This window comes from Nannospalax galili, unplaced genomic scaffold (assembly GCF_000622305.1).
Source record: "Nannospalax galili isolate Female #2095 unplaced genomic scaffold, S.galili_v1.0 scaffold8002, whole genome shotgun sequence".
Lineage (NCBI taxonomy): Eukaryota > Metazoa > Chordata > Mammalia > Rodentia > Spalacidae > Nannospalax > Nannospalax galili.
Window position 1 is genome coordinate 1 of NW_008348168.1, and position 11218 is coordinate 11218.

The following is an 11218-nucleotide window of genomic DNA, read 5'->3' on the forward strand; positions in this document are numbered from 1 at the left end:
AAGAAATGTGAGAGGAAGGAGGGTCAGAGAATTAAGAGGACCGTGTCTTGAGCATCAATACAAGAATTATAGGGCTGTCATGATAACTCAGTGAGTAAAGGCACCTGCCACCAAGCCTGCCAACCTGAGTTTGATTCCCAGGCCACACATAGTAGGAGGAGAGAACTGATTCCTAAAAATTGTTCCCATATGCATGCAAAATAAACAAATAAATCAAATTTTAATTAAAAATAAATAAAAAAGGTTGTCAAGAAAGAGGCCAAAAGCCAGATCATGAAAGTTCCTCAGTGCATTGCAAAGCTTACTCTACCTCTGGAAGATTTTAGTCAGGGAAAGATAGTTATGCTTTACAGAGACTACTCCAGGGGGTTGAGGGTACAACTCTGTGGTAGAGCATTTGCCTGACATGTGCAAAGTCCCAGGTTTGATTCCCAGCACTGCACATTAACAGTGAAAGAATATTTGAGGGACTGTGTGAAGGATGGGTTGATGAAAAGATGAGAATAGCTTTAGAGACAGAAACATACTACGGTCGGGTCATCCAAATGCCGTCTAGGTGAAGGTAGTATGGACATTCTACTGGGTGTGGTGAAATTGAGGTGTCAGGAGGAAAGGGAGGAAGGGTCCAAAGTAACTTGAAGTAAGTTTAAAAATCAGTGAGTCAGTACTCTGTTTTAATTTAAAAAGTTGTCTTATCCGGGCATGGTCACACAGGCCAGTAATCCCAGCAGAGGCAGGTGAATCTCTGTGTGTCGAGGCCAGCCTGGTCTGCATAGCCAGCCAGGGCACATAGTCCCTTTCCTCAAAAGAAGTTTCTTTTTGTTGTTTTACATGCTGGTCCATTTGAGGTGTTAGTTGTTAGCTTGCTAAATTGTGATTGATTTTTAGAATATCTTGATCTTTTCTAAGACTTAATTTCTAACGTCTGTACTTTATTTCTAACAGTCCTGGTTTGTTCTTCATTGCTGTGGCAAAATACTTTGACCAGTACCAACTTGGGGAGGAAAGGGTTGATTCAGCTTACCTCTCCCAGGTCGCAGTTCATAAGGGAGCCCAAAGTAGGAACTTGGAGCAGGAACCTGGAAGCTGTAGCTGGAGCACAGGCCGTAGAGGAACTCAGCTTACTGGCTTGCTCTCTTATCCAACACAGGCCCACCTGCCCAGGGGTGGCACTACCCACAGTGGGCCGGGCCCTCCCACATCACTCAGCAATCAAGAAAATGCCCCACAGACGTGGCCACAGGCCAACCCAATGGAGGCAATTCCCCAGTTGAGGCTCCCTCAACCCAGATGTGTCGAGTTGACACTAAAGCTGTCCAGCACACTAACTTTGATCCTTTTGGCTTTCTGAATCTACTATCTGCCTTATTTTTAAAACTTACTAACTCTAATAATATAGTTGCATGAATATATTTCAGAAATGAATAAAAAATGGCTATTTTTCTATACATTGAAGGTAGTATTTTTCTATTCATTTGAAACCTATATAAATATTTTAGATTAAAATTTTAATGTAAGTTGTTTAAAACTGTACCATACTTGTTTTTGAGGCATGTTGATGGGTCTTTAAAATGGTAATCACTGTTCCATGCATTTGTATTATTTACTTATCTCTCTCACTTGATTAGCTGTGTAGAGTTCTTAATTTAATAAGAACAGAAAAAAACAGATAAAATGCTGCCAGAGCAATTTGCAGAGTTCCTGAGCAGAAAACAGAAAGTGAGGTCTATGGTGCTCCTCCTCCCGCCTCTTCCGCCACCTTCATTTTCAGTTCTGTGTGTGTAGTGGATACTTGAAAGTAGGTTTGCTGCACTTAATGACTTCCTTCCTTCCTTCCTTCCTTCCTTCCTTCCTTCCTTCCTTCCTTTCTTTCTTCTTTCTTTCTCTCTTCTTTTCTTTCTTTTTCAGTGCTGGATCAAACTTAGGGCCTTGTGCTAGGAACTAATTTTCCCACAAGAAACAGGCCTTTCTAGTGCTTATTTATATTTACAGGATGGTTTAACCCAACAGTGTGGTGAGACAGTGAAGGAAACAATGAATGTGAAAACTGTGTGTGGCTGTTACACATCATCAGGGACCTGTGGATTAGATTCTGTAAAGAAAAAGTGAGTTGCTTTTCTGTTTTTCTTCAATCCTACTTCTGGAATTTGGTTGCTTTGATTTCTTAAGACAATGTAGTAAGAAACAATTATGAGGGAAGATAGAGTAATAGCCCTTTTTTCTTTTGAACTAATTAATAAATTCTTCTGAAGCATTGGCCTGCTCAGTGATCAAAGGTGGATGAAATATCTTTATCAAACTGTGATCACTATTTTTAAATTTTATTTTATGTGTATGAGTGTATTGCCAGCATGTGTGTAAGTGATTCGCCTGAAACTGGAGTTGCAAATGATTGTTAGCCCCCTTGTGGATGCTGGGAATCGAACCTGGGTCCTCTGCAAGAGGAGCCAGTACTCTTAACCACCGAGTCATCTCTCCAGCTCCTGTGGTCACTATTTAAGGAGCAGGCAGCACAGATGTTACATTAGTGCAGACGCTGGCAGTTTTAACTGTTTGGAATTGCAGATCTCATTTGGATGTTAAAAGAAGGTTATAGAAATAAGTAATTCCTTATGAACTATTACATCATTGAAATGAAGTTTTCTTAATTGGAAGTGGTATTATTAATATAAAGGAAATGGTCCCTTAACTACTGACAAAAGCAATACTACATTTCAAATCACTGAGGTAAAAACTTGAGCATGGCCTAGTACAATTACCACTCTGTTTTCTTTTTAACTATAAGACCTACTCAATAAGTTGTAAATACCTAATATGTAGGAGATAATCAGACTTCAATTTCAGGTGCCTAGAGTGGCTGGCTGCTAAACAACTTGATGACTCACCAGCGTGTTGAGCTTTTCAAAGAACTCAGGGATCTGGATTCTAAGTAACTTTACAGTTAATTGTCTTAATATTTTTCATTTGTTCAAGTGTTCAAGATACTTTTGTAGAACATACATATACACAAAAGCAGTTTAATGACAGGTGCCTTGACTACGTTCATGACTCAAATACATGCCGCACCTGCTTCTCTGTTGTCAGTGATCAAATTGATGTCTGTTGTTCCTCCAGTTTAACAGAGTGCACTGCTGTAAGACTGTTCCAAGTGTAAAGTGCTTCTCACTTCTGCCAGGTTCCCGGAGCGTCTAAAAGTGATAGTTTGAAAATTATCGTCATAGAGACGTTAGAGAGTTTTTGCTGTTTTTTATTGTTGTTGGATTTGGGGTTTTGTTTTCTTGTTTTGGTTTTTGGGTTTTATTTATTTTTATTTTATTTTTATTTTTTGGTCTCTTTGAGACAGGGTCTTCCTGTAGCCCCAGCTGACCAGGAACTCATTATGTAGACTAGGCTGGCCTTGAACTTACAGAGATCCACCTGCCTAAAAGCATGTACCACCACACCCAACATGTTTTACAGTTTTTACAGGCGAGTAGATCTCAGCCAGGTAGAGGCACTTGCTTGCAGGTGTGTCAATGACCTGAGTTCTGTCCTCAGAGAGCCAGTTTTTAAGAATTGTCTATTCACTTTGACACATACACTGATATTGCATGTACCTGCACTCTCACACAGCCACACAAAATAAAATAAATGAAATTTAAAAAAATGTTTACCAACTGATGAAATTAAAATCACAGTTAGGTTGGCCTTTTGAAGCTGCATCTCCTTACTTAGACATTAGCTCCCTTGCCCCTTCCCTTCCCTTCCCTTTTCTTCCCTTCCTTTCCCTCACCTCCCCTCCCTTCTCCCCTCCCTTCCCTCCTTCCCTCTCTCCTTCCCCTCCCCTTCCCACTCTCCTTCTTTCCTTCCATCCTTCCTGAATGTCCCTGGCATCAAAGATACACTGTTCAGGGCTGTGCAGTGAAGGATTCAGAGATGGCTGTGCTATTTTATACTACCAGAGCTTGTCTGCAGCAGTGAGACCAAGATACCATGATGGGTCTGCAAATTCTGGATGGAAGCAAACTTTTTTTAAAATTTATTTTTATTTTATGTGTTTGAGTGTTTTTCTGCATCTGTGTAAGTGCACCATGTCTGTACAGTGCCCATGGAGAACAGAAGACGATGTCCTGTTCTCTGGAACCAGACTTAGGGATGCTTGTTAGCCACCATATGGGTGCTGGCAGCTGAACCTGGGTCCTCTGCACTTAACCTCTGAGCCATCTCTCCAGACCCCCAAAAAACTTGTGAAGGATTTTGGGCACAAGTGTCGTGAGTGTGCAGTATCTTGATGGAGGCATTTCACAGCTTCCAGCCGGGGGACAGGTTAGAGTTCCCATTGCACTTCTGAAGGAGGAAAGCTGGTCATAGTGGGATCATCTTTAAAATCTAGGAAAGCAGAAAAAGGGGAGAAATAAGAGTCCATGGCCAGCGATAACCATTTCTACTCTAAATTAGCCTGCATTTTTCATCTTCCTCTAATGAAAACATATTTTCTGACTGCAGTTCTTTTAAATCTGGATATTGGGGCTGGAGGGTTGACTCATGCAGACAATACACTCATACACATAAAATAAAAATAACAGATAAAATACTTAAGTCTGGATATTAAAGATCCATTTAACCAAATATAGTGGCCCGTCTCTAATCTCAGCACTTGCAAGGCTGATACAGGATGGATAGCAAGTTTGGGGACAGGCTGGTCTATATAGCAGTGTCCTGCAGGGGTGGGGTTGGGACCTTGAAGATCTAGCTGTTTTAGTGAATTTTTAAGAAATGTTTCTTGTTTTTCATTTGTAACATAGAAATGTGGGTAGGAAGGCAGAGGGGGCTGCTGCTTTGACCAAGTCAGCAAGTCATCCTGTTTCACCTACAGTAAGGGGACCGGGGCTCTGTGTTCTGGCCCTTCCCAGCCCGGTGTCACAATGAGAAGCATTGTGTTCAGATGGATTGTTAACGGAGGTGCTTTGTCATGTTTAAATAGACTGCTGCCTTTTTTATCTCCATGTTTTCATTTGACAGAGAATTAAAGGTTTTAGGGCAGGTGGGATGGCTCAGCAGCACAAGCCTGACAACCTGAGTTCCATCTCCAGAACCATTGGTAGAAGGAGAGAACTAGCTCACAATAGTTGTCCTCTGACCTCTACATGTGTACTGGGGCACATGTGTGTCTGTATTCACACACGTACACCACACACAGATACACACTAAATTATTTTAGAAGTTTATAGCTTACAAGAGTCCTTCAGCTATGTGAAGACAAACTCACTCCTGTGCTTTATCTTTTCCAGTATAAACATCATGAAACAGCTCATTGGTTCATCTAACATATTTGTGATGCAAGTGGAGATGGATGTATATACCGCTCTTAAAAAGGTACCGACGTATATGTGCAGGTATATTACTTGAGGTTGCTCACCATGGTGAAAATCTGGCAGCAGTGCTTCTGAGTGTTAGAGACGGTGGAGGAACTGCACATCTGCTTGGCTCACTGGGGTTCTGCTCAGTAAACACGTCATCAACTGAAATACAGCTGTCAAGAAAGCATTTATTCCACCTGATTTCCTGAGCACCCTGCTGAGCCACACCCTTCTGGAACATGCTCAGAACACATCCTTAGCCTGTGGTTGGCCACATCACCTAAGCCAGTCCTGTTACATCATTAAGTGTTGTGCGTCTTCTGTAATTTGTTAAGTGCTGTCCTGAAGTAAAGCAGTGTGGTCCATGGCACACTTCTGCACCATTGTGAAGTTGAACAACCTATGTCAGTTTCCCAGACTATCTCAAGCTAGTGGCCATATGCCAGAGCCGTACATATTTAGCTTTAGGGATTCATGACTATTTTTCTTGAGGTGGGGCCTCACTCTGTAGCCCACACTGTCTTGGAAGACATTATGTAGCCCAGACTGACCTCAAAGCTTTTGAAGCAGTTCTTCTGCCTCAGCCTCCCGTTTCCTAAAACTACCAAGTCTAGCTTTATTTCATTCTTCTGATGGATTTTAGGTCTAATTTTATTTCATAGTTCAAAAAAATATCAATTGTTACTCTGCCTGTGGGTGAGGCTTAGAATCTATTAGAGCAGACTCTGTTCTCACCCCACCGTGCGTTGTCTGTGTCTGTGGAGTGCCGTCTGCCCTTGAGGCAGTTGTGAAGCTGCGGTGTAGTCTTTGGATAGTGTTTCTGTGGTAGAGATGAGGCGCCATTGCTAGTTTTTCCAAGGAAGCTTAGCGTCTGACTGTTGAACTTTCTAAGAAGAGGGTGGAGACGTGTCCGAATCTCTGTGAGCTGCCGTTGCTCTCGTCTGTCAGTGCAGCTGCCGTGATGCAGGACTGGTCGGTAAATGCTGGTGCTTGTGTGGTGCTTAGTGCCAGCACTGTGTTAAACATGGTGCACACATGTTCCTTCAGTGATCTGCATCCTGGGACAAAGGGAGTCCTTTTCCCATGTTAAGTTTCTTTTACAATCCTACATAGTGTTTAGTGAGTAGAATAAATTGGTAGTTACTAATGTAGTTAGGTTAAAGCTGTGCCTGTTTAATTCACTGAGGTGTGACCATTACTATTTTTCAGGGATTAGTGTGCTTCATGGTGCATATTTCCAGTTTTTAATCACTGGACCTCCATTTCCTGCCATGATGAATTTAAAGCTTTAGTAGCAGGCTTCTTTGAATTGGTTGTAAAATATAACTGTTTTTAGGGATTAGTTGATAGAGTGCTTGCCTAACATGCACAAAGCCCTAGGTTCTTCTCCTAGCACTGAGAAAACCAGGCATGGTGGCATATGCCTATAATCCCAGCATTCCGCAGGGGTTTCAAGGCCATCCTCAGCTACATAGTAAGTCCAAGGCCAACATGGGCTACCCAGACCTTGTCTCAAAAAAAAAGTATTCTCTTTAAAGATGGGACTGTTCGGACATATTCAGGGTTATGAAGCCTTATCTTTCTTAACCTAGTGGGTATTCCTTCAGCTAGTGCCTTCCCGGAATGGATCTCTAAAGCAGCTTTTGACAGAAACAGATGTCTGGTTTTCCAAGAGGGTGAAAAGGTATATCTGAATTTTTTATTGAGAGAACTTGTCTTTTTTTTTCTTTTTAATGAAATTTCTTTTTTAAAAATATTTATTATTTTTATTCTATGTGTATGAGTGTTATGCCTACATGTAGGTAAGTGCACCCCTGTCATGCAATGCCTGCGGAGGACAGAAGAGGCTTTCGGATCCCCTAGAGCTGGAGTTACAGACAGTTGTTAGCTGCCATGTGGGTGCTGGGATTCGAACCCAGGCCTTCTGCAAGAACAGTCAGTGTCCTTAATCGCTGAGCCATCTCTCCTGCCCTTAATGAAATTTCTTAAAAGCAGGCCTTGGCTTTTATTTACAGACTTAGTTTTAGAGCTGGAAATCACCTTAGCAGTTTACTAATTTAGCCTCTTGTTAAGAACAGAAAGCTAATGCTAGGTAAGGAAGCATTTGCAGTGGCTGGGAATGTTCATGTCACTGCTCCTGGAACTATAGTGGACTCTGATACCCAGAACTACTGCCTTTCCCCATTTTGTCAGCAGTAGATTTTAGAACTACTCTTGTTTGTTTAGCCATGTTGGATTTCCCACGTCAGCCATGTCTTTCGAACAACAATTCTAAATGAGGCCTGTGGATGGCATCTGTGCAGCACAGATGGAAAGTAATGTAGAAAGAGTGCACATACACACACATGTGCTGCATGCAGTGTGTGAGGAGCTCATACATATCTTCCTTCAGGTACATAGTGGAGATAGATTAAGATTACTTAACGATCAGTTGTGTTTGGTTTTGGGTTTGGAAGAGGTGTTGTTTGGGTTTAGTTTCCTAAGAAACCAAGCTGACTTGGAACTCTAGGCAGTTCTGCCTCAGTCTCCCAGGTGGGGTAATAGATGTGAGCCACTGCACCTGGCAGAATGAACTGTTGAGAGGTTTCTCTGTGTAGAAGGGAGTAGGCAGTATGTTTATTTCTTACTTTGCTAAAACAAAAAGTCTTGAGAACTAAGCATGAGTTCAGGCCAGCCTGGTCTCTGTAATAAGCTCTAGGCAAGCCTGGGTTACCTTGTGACCCTGTATCAAGAAACCAAATAATTTTGAACAAACTTTAATTGCCCTTGAGTAAAGAAGTTGATAAATCATAGCCTTTAATTCACGATTCTCTTAGTTCACTGTTACTTTGATCCATTCATGGCCACCTTTGTTACTTATTTTTAAAATATGGAACCTCTGAGCTGACCTTCCCTTCACAGCCTCATGTACTCTCCTGAGCCCTTGCCTTCCTTTACCTCCCACCCATGGATTGAATTCTGCATTTTTTATAGGTTTATTTTTATTTTATGAGTGTTCTGCCTGCATGTGTGTTTGCACCACATATGTGTCTGCACCACATGTGTGCAGTACCTATGGAGGCCACAGAGGGCATTGGATCCTCTGGCACTGAAATTATAGGTGGTTGTTAGCCTCCACGTGGATGCTGAGAACTGAACCCACATCTACAAGAATAACCAGTGCTCTTAACTGCTGAGCCATCTTTCTAAGAAGCCCCTTACTACGTTTCACTCTAAGCAAAAAACTGAACCCACATCTACAAGAGCAACCAGTGCTCTTAACTGCTGAGCCATCTTTCTAAGAAGCCCCTTACTACGTTTCTCTCTAAGCAAAAATAATAGCAGCTTGTGCATGTATACCTTTTTTGTTTTCTTTGCTTTTGTTTTGTAGACAGGTTATTGGTCTGTAGTTCAGGCTGGCCTCCAACTGGCAACAGTCCATCTGCCTCACCCTTCTATGTTACTGGAAAACAGAGCGAGCCACCATGTTCTGGCGTGCATATGTGTCTTAGTGTACATACTATAGTAATGACTGAAAAATAGTCCTAGTTTGTAGCATTTTTCATTGTACAGTTTTGCTCAGTGTGGCTGATTTCAAGCTACCAAAGTGACACCCCAGAGTACAAAGGCAAAAGGCCCCGTGGGGCTCCTGAGGCCACCACCATACCGTGCGCCATTGGGTTTCACTTCCTTGATAATGAAAGAGATTAAATGACTCTTCGGATTACTGGTCACATCTCCTCTTCAGAATGTATGTTCAAGTTTCTTTTCTTCATTTTATCACTGCATTAGCCTTTTGGCTTCTTTTCTTATTTGTGATTACCAGCCTTTGTCGCAGATGCTTTACCTCTATCATTTGTCCTAGTTTCCCTCCAGTTGCTGTGACAAAATACCTAACAATCTAGGGGAGAAAGGGTTTATTTTATTTAGCTCACAGTTCTAGGTCACAGTTCATCATAGCAAGGAAGTCATAGGCAGCAGGAACTAATACAGCTGGTCACATCACATCTAGCTTACTATCTCCTTAGAGCAGAAAGAATAGACTCACGCATGCTTGTCAGTGCTCAGCTGACTGTCTTGGTTTTTGTAATCCAAACTCCGGGAATGGTAATGCCTACTTTTGACCTAGGTGTTCCCATATCAGTTAACATAATCAAGACAATTCCCCACAGGCATGCCAACAGGTCAACCTAATCTAGATAGTCCCTCATTGAGACGCTACAGGTGATTCTAGATAGAGTCAAATTATCAATGAAAACTAACCATCATATCATCTGATTTGTGATTTATCCTTTTATCTTAATGATGCCTTTTGGTGACTAGAAGTTCTTTTAAAATTCAGTGCTTTCTGTGTCTTGTTTTTAAAAAATGTTATAGAATTATTTTATACAAGCCAAGAATGGTAGTTGGTGCACATCTATTGTTGGGAACTACTATTATTATGGGCACAGCCATTGCCGCATTAGGCTGTGGCAGCTTACCTTGACTTAAGCATTGGAGAAAGAATGCTTCCACCTTGGGAGTTTCCCTGCTCTCTGCTTCTGTGGTCTGAGCTGACAGGCTATGCTTCCCTGATTAATTGGCAGTCTTGGAAACATAACTAAAGAGTTCTGTTTCAGTTTATGGGCACTGGAGTTTCTCAGCACCATTAGCTTGGTTTCTGTATAGAAATAATGAATTATAGTAGTTGCTAAGAGTAATCACAAACACTACACCTTATATCTAAGATATTATAAATATTATGTAGCTGAATCATGGATACTGTAAACGTGTGAGTTTTGGTTGGTGAAGTAATGTATTCTTGGTGGTAACATAATGTATCCTTGGTTACTCCTTGGTTACTTTCTGTTTAGTGACGTATCCTTAGTTATTCCTTGGTTACTCCAGATCTGATTCCTATATAATCTTGCTTTAGTTCACAATAAACATGCACTGGCACATAGACCTCTGCATTCCTGCATCCTGATTTCTATCCGTCGGTGTCCCCAAGCCCTTTAGGCTTGGACTGTGGTCACTGCACCGTGACACTCTATAATCCCAGCACTTGAACAGTGGAGGCAAAAGGATCAAGAATTCAGCCTCTGCTACATAGTGAGTTCATGGTCATCCTGGTCTGCTTGAGACCTTGTCTCAAGAAACAAACATTTATTTTATATAACTAAGTATCCTAGCTCAGTGCCAGATAAATTGTTTTTCAGTTAAGCTCTTGAATTGGAAATACTATGTAAAAGGCCATATAAGTAAAATCTGATGTGATCTCATTTAGAACAGAATACTGGGGCTGAGGAGATGGCTCAGTGGTTAAGAAGACTGACTGCTCTTACAGAGCATGGTGGCTAACAACCATCTGTGACTCCAGCTCCAGGGTATCTGGTGACCTTTTCTAGCTTCTTTGAGCATTGCACAACATGGGTGCACTTACATACATGCAGGCACAACTCTCATACACATGCAAGAGCAGCCGCTGCTGTTAACTGCTGAGCTATGTCTCCAGTCCCAAAGATGCCTACTTCATATAAAACAAACCTAAAAAGACAATGACCCAAATTGAGCAAGTCTATAGATACCCAAAGAATCAAAGTTAGAACTTAAAAATATAGGCCGGTTGTGGTGGCGCATGCCTTTAATCCCAGCACTCGGGAGGCAGAGGCAGGCGGATCTCTGTGAGTTCAAGGCCAGCCTGGTCTACATAGTTCCAGGAGAGCTGGGGCTCCAGGGAGATCCTGTCTCAAACACACACACACACACACACACAGCATAAGCAGGTCTGTGTTAAGCAGAGAGAGAGAGAGAGAGAGAGAGAGTCTTAGTCCTTATGTGCAGTAGACTGGCAGTGCCTCCTTTTTGGACTAACAGTCATTGGTACTTTCAAACTCTACCTGGATAACCAGTTCTAATTT

At 41.8% G+C, this 11218-nt stretch overlaps 1 protein-coding gene across 4 annotated transcripts; it reads left to right on the plus strand.

The window, feature by feature from the left end:
- The first annotated feature begins 1997 nt into the window (after positions 1-1997).
- Positions 1998-10618, plus strand: LOC115072328 (germ cell-less protein-like 1). 4 transcript variants are annotated; one of them, XR_003851370.1, is made up of 3 exons: positions 1998-2105; positions 5271-5355; positions 10585-10618. XR_003851370.1 is itself a non-coding variant. In XM_029569103.1 (3 exons), the coding sequence occupies exons 1-3, from the start codon at positions 2035-2037 to the stop codon at positions 7031-7033; spliced, it is 243 nt and encodes an 80-aa protein (XP_029424963.1). In that variant the 5' UTR covers positions 1998-2034; the 3' UTR covers positions 7034-7042. The 4 variants fall into 4 exon arrangements, 1 of the variants encoding a protein (XP_029424963.1); XM_029569103.1 differs by lacking the exon at positions 10585-10618 and adding an exon at positions 6947-7042; XR_003851368.1 differs by lacking the exons at positions 5271-5355; positions 10585-10618 and adding an exon at positions 2845-2916.
- Positions 10619-11218: the final 600 nt, after the last annotated feature.

Coding starts and splice junctions, on each gene's coding strand:
- LOC115072328 (XM_029569103.1), top strand. CDS start 2,035: ATGAATGTGAAAACTGTGTGTGGCTGTTACACATCATCAGGGACCTGT. Junction 2,106..5,270: donor TTAGATTCTGTAAAGAAAAA/GTGAGTTGCTTT, acceptor TATCTTTTCCAG/TATAAACATCATGAAACAGC. Junction 5,356..6,946: donor TATATACCGCTCTTAAAAAG/GTACCGACGTAT, acceptor GTATTCCTTCAG/CTAGTGCCTTCCCGGAATGG.